Consider the following 19,168-nt stretch of genomic DNA (forward strand, 5'->3'; position numbering starts at 1 on the left):
TTTGAAAACTGGAAAGAGTCAGAAGAAACAGGCAAATAATAAAAAAAAATTGTAAAAAAACAAACAAACAAACAATGAAGACCAATTGAAAAGTTGCTTAGAAATGGACATTCTACATACTAAACATATATAAAAATATAAACATACTAAATGTTACCTGAAAGTTGAACCACCCCTTTAATCTGCCTGTATGTTTTTGGCGCGTGGAAAGAAACCTGAGTTGTCAGAGGAAACCCACACAGACAGGGAAAATATACTATACAGTAAAACTTGTTGTCTCTTGTAAATCAGCACTTGTAGAACATGGGAAAAAGAAAAATGGGGAGAAAAAGCAGCTATTGTGTTTTTGAGGGCAGATTTATCTAAATGTGAGTTTAGAGCTTAATAAATAAAAACTCGCCCACGTTCTATTCATTCCTAAGGGATTTTTAGAACGTAATTATAAACTTTTACCCATTGATAAATACAATTGTAAAAATCATATAGGAATGAATAGAACTTACATTTTGATAAATCTGCTCCTTAGGGGCAGATTTATCAAGGGTCGAATTTCGAAGATAGAAATACTTCGAAATTCGACCATCGAATTAAAATATTTCGACTTCAAATATCGAAGTTGACGTTTTTTTCAGCAAATTTGGGTATCCTGCTGTCGATTTAAATCCCTCGAATCGAAGGATTTCAGCGATCGATTGAATGATTTTAATTCGACTTCCAAACACTTAGAAAAATGCTCTAGAAGGTCCCCATAGGCTAACATAACACTTCGGGAGGTTTAATTTGGCGAAGTATTGAAGTCAAAGTTTTTTTTAAAGAGACAGTACTTCGATTATCGAATGGTCGAATATTCAAACTATTTTACTTCGAATCGAAGTTGTAGTATCCTATACGATTTACTTCGACCCTTGATAAATCTGCCCCTAAGTGTATGTATTGTTTTTATTCAGCTGTTTTCTTTCTCCATTCCCTGTTCTCATCTTTTTCCACCATTTTACAATGGCTGCTTTACAAGTTTTGAAGTGGTAAAGGAGAGAACGTCTGTACCAGCTGAGTACAATCTGTAGATTGCTGACATGGTGGAAATCATTTCATTGTCTTCCTCTGGGTTACAAAGTGATGCTGACAACTTCATGTTTCTTTTAGTGAGACATTGTAAGCGTGTTTTTGTGACATTCATTACATGGCCTTTAACACAGCAGTTAAATTACTGTCTAGGGTTATTATGTATTTTTAGAACACCAACATATTGCGCAGCGCTGATCTTTCATCAATTACAGGGCAATTAGATGGTCAGCAAGTAACATAGCCATTAGAAATATTTGCAACTGCATTGGTTTAAAATGTAAGAGCAACAGAACTTGAATCATTTGTTTCAATGGGTAGTCTCTCTACTGTATTCTGTGTACTGCTTGCTGCCTTGGTTCCCATAACAGAGCAATTGAGACACTAATTACTTTATATTGGCATCTTGGCTGTGCAGGCAATTCAGCAGTGCATGTAATAGTAATATGGACAGGAGCCTTTAGGAAGGAACTATGGCTTTGCCACTGAATATAGAGTAGTTGTCTATAGCGACCGCAACACTTAAATTTTTCCCATCTTGCAGCCCTTCAGTTGTATAATTTTAAAAATCCTCACTATAGGGCAACAATTAAAGGAAAACTATACCCCCAAAATGAATACTTGAGCAACAGATTTTATATCAAATTAAGTGGCATATAAAAGAATCTCCCCAATCTGGTCTATATATTGAAGTAAATATTGCCCTTTTACATCTCCTGCCTTGAACCACCATTTTGTGATGGTCTGTGTGCTGCCTCAGAGATCACCTGACCAGAAATACTGCAAGTGTAACTGTAACAGGAAGAAATACGGAAGCAAAAGACACAACTCTGTCTGTTAAAGTGGACCTGTCACCCAGACACAAAAATCTGTATAATAGAAGTCCATTTCAAATCAAATATGAAATCCAATTCCTATTCATAACTGTTGTAAGCTCATTTAAAAATTACAGCTGTCAATCAAATATTGTCTGCCCCTCCTCTATGCCTTAGGCATAGAGGCAGGGCAGACAATTACTTTCATTTTCCATTCAGCACTTCCTAGATGTTATTTCTCTCCCCACATTCGCCCATTCTCTTCACTGTTTAATTGTGTAGCCAGGGCATGGGATGGACATTGGGTCCCCCCACAAAATGGCTCCTACCTGCATGCTATAATTATGAATTCCGAGACTGAAGGAAACAAGATTCAGATCATTTATATAGTGTAATTAAAGTTCATGTTGCTTGACTAATGTGATAAAATAGGATTTTGAATAATTTTTTTGGGTGACGGGTCCCCTTTAATTGGCTCATGTGACCTAACAAGTATAGTTTGTTTGGTATGTTTGTGTGCACCGTGAATCATACGATCCCTGGGGGCGGCCCTTATTTTTTAAAATGCCAGTTTTCTATTAATGATTACCCAATGGCACATACTACTTAAAAAAGTATATTATTATGAAAATGGTTTATTTACATGAAGCAGGGTTTTACATGTGAGCTGTTTTATGCAATATATTTTTATAGAGACCTACATTGTTTGAGGGGTATAGGTTCCTTTAACCCTTTAAGTGCCACAGATAGTAGAATCTACAATCTGTGGATAAAATGCCTTGAGTCACAGAATGTTAATGTACTGTATATTTGAAGTAAATGAAACTCTGTTTGTTTAGAATACTTCAATGGCCACAGAAAGCCAAGCCAGTGAAACAGAAGCATTGTCGGAAGATTCACAGAGCCCTGAAACTGAAGAGAATCCGACTGTCACTGTGTGGGATAATAGCTCACTAACACTGGTAAGATCATGTTTGCCCTAACTGAAACAGGGCACCAGCCTGTAGTTTCTTTTTCATATTAAGCTGATTGCCTGAAAACTTTCCTCTCTGGGTAGGTATCAGGTTTTAGCTGCATTGTTCTTTTATTAGGCCCAATGTGGGAGGGATCTCCGTGTTTGACAGAAAGGAATCTATAGTTACCGTAGTGTTGTCAGGAGCTGTTTGTTTAAACAAGGAAACTGCAGCTATCTCCATAAGAACTGTGTATGTCTGTTAATCCCACCTTGTTTTATGTTTAGATATAGGCATAGTTCATTTTAGGCTGATTACATTTGGGGGTTTGTGTGGGCAAAAAAAAAACACATTGACTGTTTTGGAAACTGTGGAAAATGGAGTCTGCTAATGCCCAGTGTACATGAGGACAGACAGTCTCACTGACATCGGCATGACAGGATTGTTGTCTCTTTTTTCCTATTTGCCTTTGCAACAACTTGCACAGGAAGAACACGTGGAAGAACAAGAGAGCGAAAGTAAGGATGAATTCTGGGATGGTATAAGCAAGAAGGAAGACGGAAATAATGATGAAAGCGAGGATGCCGTACCAGATGACCCCATCTGTGACAGGTAGACTGCACGCATGTGGTTTTTTTGTTTTTTTTAAAGCCATAGGAAGTAGATTCAAGTCATGAGACCCAAGTAGCACTTGGTTTTTTGTGAATCACAATCTGGACAGAGTGCAGGTACTTTCTATATATATATTTACATTAAAGCTTCTTTTTTCCTTTTTTTTTTTTTTAATATTGCAGATAATGTGGTGTATTATTATTTTATTTGTACAGGTAATTTGGATCTTCATACCTTAAGTCTACTAGAAAATCATGTAAATATTAAATAAACCCAATAGGTTGCTTTTGCTTCCAATAAGGATTAATTATATCTTGGTTTGCATCAAGTACAAGCTACTGTTTTATTACTACAGAGATAAAGAAAATTATTTTCATTATTTGGATAAAATGGAGGCTATGGGGCAAATTCACTAAGCGCCGAAGCGCCGAACGCTAGCGTTACTTCGCTAGCGTTTGGCATTTTCGTTACTGCGCAAATTCACTAACGAACGCTGGCGTAGTTTCGCTAGTGTTACTTCGCACCCTTACGCCTGGCGAAGTTTCGCTAGCGACGTAACTACGCAAATTCACTAACTCGCGCATTGTACTGAACGCTACCTTTTACGCTAGACTTCCTTTGCCACCTCAGACCAGGCGAAGCACAATAGAGTAGATAGGGATTGCTTCAAAAAAAGTCAACATTTTTTCTAAGTCCCAAAAAATGCTGGCGTGTTTTCTACATTATGGGTGATAGGCTGAAAAAGATCGAAAAATTTTTTGGGGCTCCCCTCCTTCCCCCCTACATTTCCTGACTCATGGCAACTTACCTAGACAGTGGGCACATGTGTAGGGCAAAATAAAAATTTTATTTGATGTTTTGAAGCTTTTCTAGCCATTTGTAGTGCTGATACGTATTCCTCCATTGAAATTTGAATTTGGCGCCGTATGCAAATTAGCCTTCGCTAGCGTAACTTCTCTTTACTTAGCGAAGCAACGCTAGCGCAACTTCGCAACCTTACGCTACCTCTGAGCGCAACTTCGGATTTAAGTGAATTTGCGAAGCGCTGGCGAAACTACGCCTGGCGAAGTGCGGCGAAGTTACGCCTGGCGCAACTACGAATCTTAGTGAATTTGCCCCTATGGGAGACATCCTTTTTGTAATTTGGAGTTTTCTGGATAACGGATTTCCGGGTAATGGATCCTATACCTGTACTTGAATATGATTGTTAGAGTGAAATATGTTTTACTAAAGAAGTGCTGAAAAGTAAATAATATTGGTGTTAACTCTACATAGCAATTGCTATTAATGCATAAATAAACGAATTGTGGACTACTGGATAACGGGTCCCATACCTGACTGACATATTCTGCTTGACAAGCTTGACAAAGGGTCAGGTGTGACCCGAAACGTTGCTGTAATGCCCTAAAGGGTTCCAATAAAGGCGTTTTAATTTCTAAAAAGAAGGTGGTGCTGTTTCGTCTTGTACTACTAAGTGTATACCCGTGGAAAAGTGGCCACTGGATAACTTGCACCACAAGAAAGAAAAAGCCAGGAGGCTGTGCTGACTACCTTGTATATGACATATTCTGCATCACATCAGAGAGATTCTACATCATTCACTGGGCAGTGAATGATGTAGAATCGCTCTGATGTGATGCAGAATATGGCAGTCAGGTATGGGAAGTGAAGCTTACACCCTAACAACCCTATCACATTATGGTCAATTTTATCAGGAACCAATAAACTTGCCTGCTTGTTTTTGGAGTGTGGAATAACTTGCGCAACATAGGGAGAAGACAGAAAAATGACAGATAGAGTTCTGGCTAAAATCAAAACCACAACCTCAAAAACACAAGGCAGCAGTGCTAACATTTGCACTACCACACTCCCCGTTACATTTATGTGAATTAGTTTTAAAAATGTATTTCTTATAGACCTAGTAGGATAGTTGGTAAAGTAGAGTGTGATGATACCCATAGCAATGGGGATAATAAGGTTTAATAGGTTATGATTGGGACAGCAACATTTTTTTATTGGTGTTTCCATATAATCATTGGGCAGTTGAGGGGTCTGTGTTGTAGGGTAACACGCACCACCCAACAACAAAAATGAATTCAGTGGCACTCTCTTGTAAATAACACAATTTAATGAAGGAGGTGGATGACCATAAAACACTAATTTCGCCCCACACACATGCTCTCATATCAGAAACAGTGCTTACAATGCCACCCTCAATGTCACATATGAAAACATACAATTGCATAAGTGACTTTTTTGCCTTGAAGTTTGTGCCACAGGGGGTCACTGTTTAAGCATTTATTTTTACATGGGAAATATGTAGTGTGAGTATAGGATCTCTTATCTGGAATGCATGGAACCTGAGGTTTGCAGGATAAGGGACCTTTTCATAATTTGGATGACCAAACCTTAAGTCTACTAAAAATCATTTAAATATAAAATAAACCCAATAGGATTGTTTTGCAACAAATATGGACCCATGTAGCTTAGCTTGGAGCAAGTACACGGTTCTACTTTATTACAAAGGAAACCAAAAAAAGAGCATAATTCACATTTTTAAGGTAGGGGGAAATGTGTGGCATTTTTTTGTAGTAACATTATCTAAAGTCACATTATTTAAAGGAGAACTAAACCCTAAAAATGAATATGGCTAAAAATGCCATACTGCACTTACAGTATTGCACCAGCCTAAAGTTTCAGCTTGTCAATAGCAGCAATGATCCAGGACTTCAAACTTGTCAGAGGGGGTCACCATCTTGGAAAGTGTATGCAACACTCACATGCTCAGTGGGCTCTGAGCAGCTGTTAAGAAGCTAAGCTTAGGGGTCGTTGCAAATTATCAAGCAGACAATGAGGTTCGCCTGTAATATAAGCTGATGCTACAGGGCTGATTATTAAATTCTGCTGATCCAGGACTTCAAACTTGTCACGAGGGGGTCACCATCTTGGAAAGTGTCTGTGACACTCAAATGCTCAGTGGGCTCTGAGCAGCTGTTGAGCAGCTAAGCTTAGGGGTCGTTGAAAATTATCAAGCAGAAAATGAGGTTGGTCTGTAATATAAGCGCAGGGCTGATTATTAAATTCTGATGCTACTTGCACTGGTTTCTGTGCTGCCATGTAGAAATTATCCATATTAATTACTAACCAGCCTTATATTGTGACAATTCTTTTCTATGTGTACTGTATATTGTGAGTGGGTCCCTAAGCTCAGTAACTGACAACAGCACAGAGCATGTGCAGTGAATCAGCAGAAAAGAAGATGGGGAGCTACTGTGGCACCTTCCCTGCTAAACATAATGTACAACATTTCTAGCCTACTTCTTTAGTTTAACTTACCTTGTCCTTTAAAGGGTTTGGATTTGGTTTGGCCAGGCACTTTGGTTTTACCAACTCCTGCCCAAAAAGGGCTAGGCTCTTGAACTAAATCCAGGATTCTGTGCATCCCTAATGATTTTTAAAAATTAGCATTTTCGCTTAAATGGAGTTTAAGTGTTGAGATTTGGTTGCCATGGTCAAATTATGTTGCTACGAATCAGCTTAACTTTCAATAAGGAAAATTTGTTAGGCAATGTATCATATGCAGTTTACATTTGTGTCATAATGATGGGGGGGGACTCTACTCCTTTACTATCTTTCCTGCTATCCTTTCTCTTTTTACTATATTTTACTGTTCTGATCCTTGGAATAGCACATTTTATACTTGATATGAAGCATATAATTATAAATGAAACAATATGTATATTGTGCATCCACAAGTTTTTCCCCCCCCCCCGAAAATAAAAAAAAATTGAGTGGAAAAAAAGGAGTTAATGCTAGATGGCCTTCCTGTAATTTAGAGCTTACTGGATAATGGTTTTCTGGATAACAGATGCCATACCTATATGATGGGGGAAGCAGATTAATTTAAAACACCCCATCACACAAGTGCTTATGCCTGCTATTTACAATATATATTCAGCCCATGTATATCCTGAAAGTGGCCTGCAACATACACACACACGTGCTGAATTTTGGAATTACTGTTCTTGTTGCAGACCAGTTTACTGTGCACATTATTTAAGGAATGGCATGCCTTTGTTTGTCAGGTTCTAGCTTTTGTTTATAGTTTGTTGTTGCCTAGTGAAAGGAAATATACCTACCTCATAATTGATACAACTGGGTGCTGCAAACAATTTTTACTACTTAAAATTGCCATTAGTCTTTCAGTACCTAAAAATATCTTTTGTGCAACTACTCCTCTTCCTACCCTTTCTCTGGCTCTGCAGCAGATTTTGCGGGTAATGTCAGAAGTTCGAAAGTTCCCACATTGTTGGATACTGTATCACAGCCAATCAGCATGTAGCATTTACAGGTCACCTGTTTGAATGCAAGCATCCAGCTTTATTTTGGCCATTGTGTCCCTTTGAACTGGACTGATAAAGTAGTACCATCTATTTTAAACTGCCATAGATCCGTGAAGGATCCATTATCTACTCTTCCCAAGGCCTAAATCATTATCCTTCTCTTTGTAAGGTAAAGTCGCATGGGGCATTAGTTCTAATGGAATGTTACAGACCTCATCGTCAATTGTGAGTCGATTCTACAGTTCAGGCAGAAGGAATTCAGTTGGGCCAGTTAGACCAGCAGGAAATTACTAGTAAAACAATGCCTAACCAATAGGTCATGAGTAACACGTTGCCTTATACTTCTTTGATGTTGGTCCCAGTGGCTTCAAAACAGTGATTACTGAATTGCTGACTTGAAACTAAGTCTTGAAGGCAGCAAATATTTTTACAAACATAGGCTCCTGCAGGGTGTCATCCACAAGGTGCTAAGGAGCAGCTAAATATAGCATTTATTTGGAAACCTCTGAAAATGTTTGTAATGCTGTGGTGGCTCCCTAACAGTTTCTACATCTGAATGTGACTCACAGGTACAAAATGTTGAAGTTTTTTACCCTAGGATATCTCTACTGTCATCCCGCAAGCTCACTCCAAAAGGGCTAAGGCCTGAGTTAAAATAATTTACCAGTGCTAAAGGTGCAGGTGTGGCAGGAGTGCCAAGAGGTTGCAAAATTATTAATATTGATTGGTGGAAGCTGTTCTCTGAACCTTGTGCAATATAAAATGCTGATATGCAGAGTTCAGCTCACACATTGGCTAAAGAGACCTGTACTTTACTCCATATATTATACCCCAGCAGGGCAGCCATCAGGGGGGGGACGGGGGAGAGTTGTAGGGGGCCCCGAGGGTAAGGGGGACCCTGGCCATGCCACACTTACTTGATTAGCCGGGCCCCCCATCTTTCTGAGAGCTGCTGACTTCAGGAAGGCATGGACGTTTAAGGGGCCCTGGCCACCAATTTTCTCATAATTTTCTCATGTGGGGTCCTAGCCACCAATATTTTTTATGGGGGGCCCTGACCACCAATATCTTTTTATTTTTTATTAACATGTGGGAACCCTAGCCACCAATATTTTTTTTGGTTTTTTTTACTGTGTGATGGGGGCGGACCTGTGGGGTGGGGAGGGCGGTCCTGTAGTGGGGCTTGCAGTGGGCGCAGCCCAGGGGCCCAGGTAACGTTGTCGTATGGGGCCCTGTGATTTCTGATGGCGGTCCTGCACCCCAGTACCATGAATCCCCTGGCTTTACAGGGGATAGCCGTGTGATATGTACCTTCCACACATCACTGCATATAGAGTGAGATATAACTTTATAGGGGCACAAGAAACAGTACATGGTGCAACTTGCAAAAACCAGTAGCAATTACATTTTTTTTTGCAGTTTGTATCTTGTTCTGTCATAATAAAAAAGACCTGAAATGGTAAAGACCACAGTATATTCTATTTGTTTTAATCATGCACACACACACAAAGGATTATGCAGTTTGATTGGAAATTGAATTGTATGAATAATCTTTCCATGTGCGAACATCTTTAGTTCTGCACCACACTTGTTTAAACAGCTGCTTGGAGTCTCTGAGTCCCGCAGTAGTTTTGAATGCAAGTCAGGTAAATTCTTAAGAGGGCCAGTAAGAAAAGCCAACTTGCAGCCACCCGCAAAGTTAATTTTATTATTGACGTCTGCTTTATGCTCTGGTTCTTTATTTTTCTCAAGTTTTATTCACCATGTGTTATTTTTTTTTTTGTAATAGGTTCAGATTTTATATAGATTAATGTGACACATGGCGTTTTGTCTGCCAGCTCCAAATGAACGTCAGATTGCCCCCAGTAGTAAACACGGACAGGCATGGCGTGTGTAGGGGTGTAGGCAGTTTTTTCAAATCGTTCTTTAGTCCTTCTGGATCACAGTCGGTCTGTCCATATTGGCAGCGCGCAGCTGCCATAAAGCAAGATAGTGTTGCTTCTTGTTTCCATGACAACAATCTGTTAATGTTGTGTGACCATTTTGGTTGTAGTTCCTCACGCAGGTAACCTTTCTGCTACTGGTTTATGCACTTAAAAGTCTCAGTTGTATTTGCTTTGCCAAACCCCATATCTGTCAACAGCTTATTTTCATGTGTACACGTGGCCAACAACATTATTCTTGTAACATATACTTGCTGTTTATCTTTGCATATTTACACGAAAACATATCTGGGTGTGTTTACTTGTTTTCCTAAGCTAAATCATTTTTTATAGACAACAGTCTTCTGTGCACACAATATTCTATGGGATTCTTTAACCCGGAAACCCATTACGTAGACTCCATTATAATATTGATTTCCTTTTTCTCTGTAATAATTAAAATAGAACCTTGCACTTGACCCAAACTAAGATATAATTAGTCCTTATTGGAGGTAAAACAACCCTATTCATTTTTTTTAATGCTTTATTAGTAGACTTAAGGTATGGAGATCCAAATTACAGAAAGATCCCATATCCAGGTACCAAGCATTCTGTATAACAAGTTGATTTCCTGTATATTAAGCACAAGTTCAGGCTTGGGGTATAATTTATTTTTAAACAAGGATGATGGCCAATTCATACTTATTACTGTTGTTTCAATAAAATTGTCCCATTCAACACTGTGTATGAAATTAATTTAAGGTTTATATCCAATTCTTGACATATGGTTTGTTTCTCATGTATAGGAAACACTTGATAAGGACAAATAAGCAATTCCTTAAGATCCTGCTTGAGATAGTAAAAACAACCAGTGCTGTGGAGGAAACAATAGGACACCATGTCCTGGGACTGCTAGACAAACCTGGAAGACGTTCATCTGCTTCCCAAGCGTTCGATTGGAACCCTGGAAGTGAAGATTTGGGGGCGACTTTTGACTTAGAGGCACCTAAAACAAGTAAGTTTAATTTAAGAAGTCTGTGAAGGTTCTCAAAGTCAAATCAGCTGGACTTGCTGTATTTTCTTTTTTCTTGAAGACATTTCGCTAGTCATCCGACTGGCTTTCTCAATTCAGAATGACCTTGTACAAAAATATTTGTGGTTATATACCATGGAATCTTACTCCAATCAAACTAATCTGTTTCTGTAATCTGTATAATAAGCATGGGGTCAGAGACCTCATGGAGGTAAAATGTTGATTGTATTAGCATGATTGGAGCTATGAGGTGTTATTAAAATGTCCAGGAAGAGGTGCTAAAACAGCTTTGTATGTGGCAGACAATAGGTGTTTAGTAAGTAATAAGTATAAATATACAGTGCTTAAGTGCCACATGTTAAAAGACACAGTAGGAAGGAAGTCCCTGCCCTGCAGAGCTTACAATCTAAATAAGTGTATAACATACAGCCACAAATAGGCAAGGTGCACAAAGGTTTGAAAATTGCCACTCAAGTTTCAGGTCTGGGCAGGTAGAGTTGAATGCTCCAAAAGGTAGGATCTGAGTTTGTTTTTGAAGGGGTTCAGCGAGTTTTCCTAAAGGAGAAATTGAGAGAACAAATTCTAGAGGTAAGGAGTAGCATGATAGATAGGTTAAAGTCGAGTGATAGCAGTGGGTGTGGATAGTGTGAAAAATGGTGAGCAGAGGATACAGCCAGAAGCTTATGGGGAAACATGTGAAATGTAGTGAGACGCAAAGGAGTGAAGGGCTTTGAATGTTAGCAATAGGATTTTGCATGCTATCCTTTGCTTAACAGGCAGCCATGATAGAGATTTTATTAGGGAATGAACAGGTTTCCTCATAGAAGAGAGCAGGAGGGTTCTAGCAGCAGATTTTAAATATGATTGCAGGGGAGAGAGGTAGGAGTCTGGGAAACCTTTAAGTGAGAGGCTGCAGTAATTTAAGTAGGATAGGATAAGGGCATGGAATTATATTTTATCAGTTAATTGTGAAAGAAATTCACTTTTCTTTGTAGTATTATGGAGGAAAAAGCAGCAGGTTTTAAAGTGGCATTAATATGATTAGAGAAGAATAGGTTTTGCTCCTACACCAAACATATACAGGTCTATAGTTTCATCATTGATAGAGGGCACCAAAGTTTACCCCTTCTTGATTACACTTTATCTGAGTTGCACGTGGAAGCTGTTAAAATATAAACTATATTTATGTGGAATTTTCAGAAAGACTTGGTTCATGTCTGCATTCTGTTTTTGGTGCTGCCGGGACTTGTACATCAACAGATGATAATTTATGGTATAGTATTTTGTAAAGAAGCACCCCTATGATTAAAGGAGATCTGGAACTAGTTACATCTCTGAGAAGTAAAGTGTTTGAAGGTTATTGTGAAGCCAAGTATCTTTCTAGTTGTTAGCTGTATCCCCTCCTGCTGAGCAAGAATGCAATGCTTCTTACTTATGGTTCTGGGCCTGTTTCAACTTGCCTCACTAATAACTCACTAACATGACAAAACTAATAATACTGCCCATTAATGGAATGTTCTCTATTGTTGTAAATAGTCTATACAAACTTTGTTACATAGTATGCAAAAGGATGGTACACATTCCTGGTTTTATGCTAACATCAGATTGGAAAATGAAAAAAGAATGATTAGGACCTGTTTTTTCCACATAAGGGCTTAATGTGGAACTTTAATTAAACAGAAATTAAACCAAATCATTTACACTACTTCTAGTCTAGTCCCAGCTTCAATGAGTCTTGAGGGGAAGTCAAAGGCTACAGGGATACTGTCATGGGAAAAGAATTTTTTCAAAATGCATCAGTTAATAGGGCTGCTCCAGCAGAATTCTGCACTGAAATCCATTTCTCAAAAGAGCAAACAGATTTTTTTTATATTCAATTTTAAAATCTGACATGGGGCTAGACATATTGTCAATTTACCAGCTGCAAAATTGAATATAAAAAAATCTGTATGCTCTTTTAAGAAATGGATTTCAGTACAGAATTCTGCTGGAGTAGCACTATTAACTGATGCGTTTTGAAAAAAACATGTTTTCCGATGACAGGATCCCTTTAAGTAACCTTTTTTTATTACCCTTAAGTCATAGTGCTTTAAATAAGTAAAGACCCCTTATGTGGAAAACCTAGGTCCTAAGCATTCTGCAGAACAGATCTAATAGAATGTAACTGTAAGAGAAGGTTCTTACAGTGTTCAAACCGCTGCTTGGTTTCCAGGGTGATTTTCAATGTAACAAATCCAATTTAAAAAAAGTTAAATGCTTCTGCAGTTTAAATTACATCAAACTTTGGTCTTTCTTTTAATAGACTCTGTAGGCTACAGTTTGCATGCCTCCAGTGAAATATCAGTATGTATCATGAGTCAGGCTATATAAATGACGTTATTAGTAAAGTGGGAGGTAGATACCTAACATTGTAGAATTGCCCACCACAAAATAAATGCTTACTTACTTACAATGGCATTTTATCACTATTTTTTATTCTGCCCATATTATATTGCTGCTAAACCTCCTTATCCACTGCTAGTCATACTTGCTTCTCATACTGCTAGTAATAAAGAACATGTGCACACAAAGCTGTGACAATCAGACCTTGGCTAATAACACTTGTTAGTGGTTTTGTTGCTATTTTACCTGCTACTACTTGTGTGCTCATTATAGTTCTTTGCATTCATTACTATCAGGAGCAGTCGCAGGTAGACACGGGTGTCTTGTCCATCTCTGTTCTCTTCCGGAGGGCAGTGGCTCAATGGCTGTCATGATGCCCCTGTTCCATTGCTCTAATCTGAAGATTTCTAAGTGCTCTTTTAAATAAAGAACTACCCGATAAAATGCAGAATTTTCTAGGGTGACGCTGAAGTCAAGTATATTTAGGGGCTTATTTTTAAAATCTGAATGTTAAAGGACAAGGAAAGTTAAACTAAAGAAGTAGCTTGAAATGTTGTACATTATGTTTTGGCCTTCTGTACCAACCCCAGGCAACCACAGTCCTTTAGCAGTGAAGTTCTGTGTCTCCAAAGATGCCCCAGTAGGTCCCCATCTTCCTTTCTACTGATTCACTGCACATGCCCTGTGCTGCTGTCACTTACTGAGTTTAGCGACCCACTCACAATATACAGTACACATAGAATATAAATGTCACAATATAAGGCTGATTAGTAATTAATACAGATAATTACTACATGTCAGCTCAGAAACCAGTGCAACTAGCACCAGAATTTAATAATCAGCCTTGTAGCATCAGCTTATATTACAGACAAACCTCATTTTCTTATTGATAATTAGTGACAACCCCTAAGCTTAGCTTCTCAACAGCTGCTCAGAGCCCACTGAGCATGTGAGTGTCACAGACACTTTCCAAGATGGTGACCCCCTGTGACAAGTTTAAAGTCCTGGATCATTGCTGCTATTGACAAGCTGAAACTTTTGGCTGGTGCAATAAGGTCATTATATAAAACATGGAATATTTAGTCCTCTATTAGTTTTTAGGGTTTCCTTCTCCTTTAAAATCTCGAAAAATTTATGGGGTTTTTTTCACTAGAAAACTAATTTTTAGAGGGAAAAAAATTTTTTTTTTTCAAGATTTATTATACCCCGATGCTGCAAAAAACCCTAATCTAAAAATCCGCCATCTCATTTACAGACCTGTCGAGGCCCTGTAAAAGTCAATGGGAGAGACACCTCTCTCAATTTGAAATTTTCATGGTCTGTTCTGGGTTTAAAATGCAACTTTCCTGGGATTTTCTGAAAAAAACATGAAAAGTTTGAGCAATTTGGGGAAAAAGCCTGAAAAATTTGAGGAATTCGGGTTTTCGCTCAATTTTATCACGTTTTTCTACGATCTGATTAAATCAAGGTTTTTTTTTTATTAACAAATAAACTAAAATCGGGCATGGGAGTTTGGGCTTGTTTTTTTTTAATAAAATATGAGATAAATTCGGATTTTAGTAAATAGCCCCCTATGTCTCTGCTAATTAAAAGCTTTGTAGTTAATCATGATATTAGATTGATTTCATTCCTGGGCAGAATGATATTAAGCTTAGCAGGGTTTTTTTGTATTTCCCCCATGCTGTGGCATTCTGAGGGCTTTTTGAAATTGACCTCCTATTGGAAGATTTAGACTGTTATTGTGAAACTAGTTATCACGTTCAACAAGAGCCAACATGCCCAGTGTTAGCAGCAAGTAGAGACAAGTGTACATTGCTTGACTATTAAGCCAGTTTTATGTAATAACAGAATTTTTGATACCTGGTCATAGTGAACAAGTCCGCTATGTTTATTTGGCAGGTCTATCTTCGGTGCAATTTCTATGGGTGTGATTTAGTTCTGAAGTTCCTATTTGCCTAGGGAATAATGTACCCCTTTTTATAATGTATTACAGTATTATAAGTCATCAAGGAGCTCTGTGACCATATAAAGGTACAGCACAAAGGTTTAAGGCCATAGTTGGAACACTTCTATGACGGGCATTCACAGGGATAAGAGGAACTTAATTAATTAAACATTCATATGCAGTGACACATGGGTTCAGTAGAATCTCTTCCTCTTCTACTGCATCCAAAGCTGCTTTGAAAGCAACTAAAAAGAAAAACCTTTTCTCCGGTAGCGTGTTTCTAAGTCTATGGCACACCTAAAGTTTTGCACTAAAAGGCACACCAGGTCTAGTAACCCATAACAACAAGCAGCGGGTATCATAGTCTTCTGTTTTGAAAGCAAACATCTTAATTGGTTACTATGGGTTACTAATGCTATGGGTTACCCAATAACAAATTTGCAACATTTATTACACTACGTGAAGTTTCTCAGTTGTTTATCTTTGGTGTAATTAACTGTGATTTAATTTCAATTTGTATTTTTATTGAGTTTAGATGGAGCAAGTACTTGAAATAATTGACTAAAAAACATGCATAAAATATTTAATAAACGGTTATATAAAGACACTATATTTCTGGTCAGGGCACCTGGTTTGCAGGTCAGCCTCCTGAGTGATCCTAACAGGCTTAATGCAACTAAATCCTCACACAAAGACTCTCAAGTGGTTTGTACGACCCTTTGACTGTATTTTGCGTTTTCTGTGCTTGCAAAGGACTCTGGGAAGTTGAATTCCATTTACAAGCATCATGTGTGACTCTTAATCCCCTTGTTGTGTAATTAGTTGGGATGTCTCCAAAATTAGTGTTCAGATATTTTATAAATGTAAACTTGGTGTAGTAAGGAATGACAAGCAATCCATTGTATTCCGCTGTCCGAAAAAATAAAATCCTGATCTACACAAACAATGCGGATTGTGTTGACATTTTGCCTGACTTGCCTTGACCATGATCCATCATAGAACAGTATCACAAAACTTTAAAACTACTTCTAAATGGGCTGATAACCTAACTGCCCAATTAAATCATTTATTGTCACTAGGTGTCAGTAGGACTCCATATTGATATAATCATGTACCAAGTGAAGAAAGTAAAAGAGGGAAAGTCCTTGAATTTCGTAAGGCAGCGAGCAAAAGAGCTAATGAGCAGATGCAAGCATTGCTTGGAAGAAATTGCAGAAAGGAGAACGGCAATTACAATTTTATTTATTTCTCATTATGTGTTGTTCAAATTTACTACAGTAGAGCCCTCATTTTACATTTTTTAAGGGGACCAGAAAAAATGGTGTAAAATCAGGGAAATGTGTATGTATGTATATATATATATATATACATACATACACATATATATATATATAGTATAGAGAGGATCAGCACTCACATTGTTGTATACTATGTATATATATATATATATATATATATATATATAGTATAGAGAGGATCAGCACTCACATTGTTGTTGATGAAGAAAATAGTATTTATTCAAGTGATTTTACATCTTAATACGACAAATCTGTCCCACCTGGGGACCTTTTTCAAGAATATTGTGTAAAAAACAGTGTAAGGAAAACCTAAAATTAGTGGCTGTAAAATTGAGGATTTACTGTAGTTGCTTTGGCAACTGCAGCTTGTATAAGAAAGTTCTGTATATTCTAATAGAACCCAACTGGTGGGGATTATCAACCAAGACTGATGCATGAAGCAGGGACCTAAATACAGGGTTGGGCTGGGGAGCCCGGGCCCACCGGGACTACTGTCAAGGACCCCGCTCCGACTGACCGTTACGCGCCCCCTACCATGACGCCGAGCGCGCTGCATGAAGGTGCCTCATGAGTGAAAGGTGCCACGTGCATGCACAGATGGTGCTGCACGGTGCCTAAAAAAAAAACGTTTTTTTTCAGGAGAGGGGTCTGGCCCGGCAGGGGCCCATTAAGGGTTAGGGCCCACTGGGTTTTTTCCCAGTGTCCCGCCGGGCTAGTCCGACACTGCCTAAATAGCCCTGTAAGGTATCGTTTTATAGTAGGGATGCACTGAATCCAGGATTCAGTTTGGGATTTGGCCAGGATTCGGCCTTTTTCAGCGGGATTCGGATTCGGTCAAATCCTTGCGCATGGCCGAACCAAATCCTAATTTGCATATGTAAATTAGTAGTGGGAAGGGAAAACACTTGAGTTTTTGTCACAAAACAAGGAAATAAAAAAAACATTTTCCCCTCATTTTCCTTTCTTGGCCCTAATTTGCATATGCAAATTAGGATTCGGTTCAGTATTCGGCCAAATCTTTCACCAAGGATTCAGGGATTTGGCCGAATCCCAAAAAGTGGATTTGGTGCATCCCTATTTTATAGTCTAGTTAGCCAATAAAAGGTATGATTTACTCTACATTTTCTTATTTAACACATGATAATCTGCACATCGTATGGCAGGGTGTGTCTTTTGGTTGATTTCCAAAAATTTTACAGCTGATTTGGTTTTGTTTTTGATCAGTGTAAACCATTGAGATCTGGGTCTGGTCCTGCTTGGTGCACCTTAGGCAACTGTTCTGGTTCACAGGGGATAGTAACCAAAGTAACCATTAATACAAAGTATCAGAATAAAATGAATTAATTTGTAGCTTGTATATAATTTCTTGATGCTGAGAAAACAATTTCTCAGTAGTGTGTACCAATTTAATTTTGTATAAAAACATGTGGAGACCCTGGCACATGGAGTGAACTTTGACACTTACATTTCCCAGTTTATGGTTATGTTCTCCTTGTTTTCTTTGTAGATATCTAATTTATAAACCTTCACAGTGATATGAAATAAATCTATAAAACTGCTATCTAGGGTGTGTATCTATTAATACTATTTATTCCTTAATGGAACATCAAAAAAGAAAGTCTTTTAAAATAATGAAAATATTGTCATTCCTTTAAACCTTAAAATTCCTTTACTTTTATTTTTCGGTGTTCCATGCAATAGAATGCATAAGAAAAGTCTATTGGTCAGTGCAACATGTCAGACCAATAGACATTGTAATTATACAAAAACTGTGCATCCTAAAACCAAAATTAGATTGAAGCTGTTCTATATAGGATACGCTATCATTTTACAGGGACAAGTCTGTTTTGTTAAAGGTTCTATGGATAACTGTGGAACCCACTTTTTGGAAAATAAATTGAACTTGTTTTTCCCATCCATTTGTATTAATAAAGACCTCGGAAGTGCAGATTTCTGCTTACAGGAATATACATTTTAGCTGTGTATTATCTCTGCACCAAGTGTTTATCAGCTATCCTAACTAGTTTTTTTGTGTGCTTGCTAGCAGGTCCTATTGTTCTGAAAGACTTTATTGGATCCACGGAAGCAACCGAAGAAGAACTGGACCTATTTGTGCATCTCACGGATAGAGGGCTTGCAGGAGATGCTCTGATTTCAGAGGACCAAGCCCAAGTGCTACACATAAGCACAAGACTTCAAGCAGCAGTGGAAAAACTTCTGGAAGCCATCAATGAAACCAACAATCAGGTACAGACCTTATACTAAATGCAGAATAATGAGATTAACCACACACTAGGGGGCACATTTACTATGGGTCGAATATCGAGGGTTAATTAACCCTCTTTATTCGACCGTCAAAGTAAAATCCTTCGACTTCGAAGGATTTACCGCATTTCCTTCGTTCGTACGATCAAAGGAAAAATCATTCGATTAAATCCTTCGAATCATCGATCGAACGATTTTCCTTTGATCAAAAAAAGCTAGGAAAGCCTATGGGGACCTTCCCCATAGGCTAACATTGATGCTCGGTAGGTTTTAGGTGTCGAAGTAGGTGGTCGAATTTTTTTTAAAGAGACAATACTTCGACTATCGAATGGTCGAATAGTCAAACGATTTTTAGTTCAAAACGTTCGAGTCGAAGGTCGAAGAAGCCAATTCGATGGTCGAAGTAGCCAAATAAATACGTACTTCGAAACTCAAAGTATTTTTTATTCTATTCCTTCACTCGAGCTAAGTAAATGTGCCCCTAGATGTAATCATTATAAAGATGAAAAAACTATTACTGTGTGCCTTATCTTTTTGT

The 19,168-nt window shown here is 38.2% G+C and overlaps 1 protein-coding gene across 6 annotated transcripts in view; it reads left to right on the forward strand.

The window, feature by feature from the left end:
• Window positions 1-19,168, forward strand: part of LOC108718477 (A-kinase anchor protein 9) — a 145,009-nt gene that overhangs the window by 60,839 nt on the left and 65,002 nt on the right. For 5 of the 6 annotated variants that reach the window (XM_041565885.1, XM_041565888.1, XM_041565887.1 and 2 more), the window contains 4 exons: window positions 2,717-2,839; window positions 3,318-3,442; window positions 10,514-10,722; window positions 18,410-18,612. In XM_041565885.1, coding sequence (XP_041421819.1) covers window positions 2,717-2,839; window positions 3,318-3,442; window positions 10,514-10,722; window positions 18,410-18,612 — 660 coding nt within the window. The remainder of the gene's footprint in view (window positions 1-2,716; window positions 2,840-3,317; window positions 3,443-10,513; window positions 10,723-18,409; window positions 18,613-19,168) is intronic. The other variant, XM_041565886.1, reaches the window with a different exon arrangement.

This window comes from Xenopus laevis, chromosome 6L (genome assembly GCF_017654675.1).
Source record: "Xenopus laevis strain J_2021 chromosome 6L, Xenopus_laevis_v10.1, whole genome shotgun sequence".
In the NCBI taxonomy this organism is placed as follows: Eukaryota; Metazoa; Chordata; class Amphibia; order Anura; family Pipidae; genus Xenopus; species Xenopus laevis.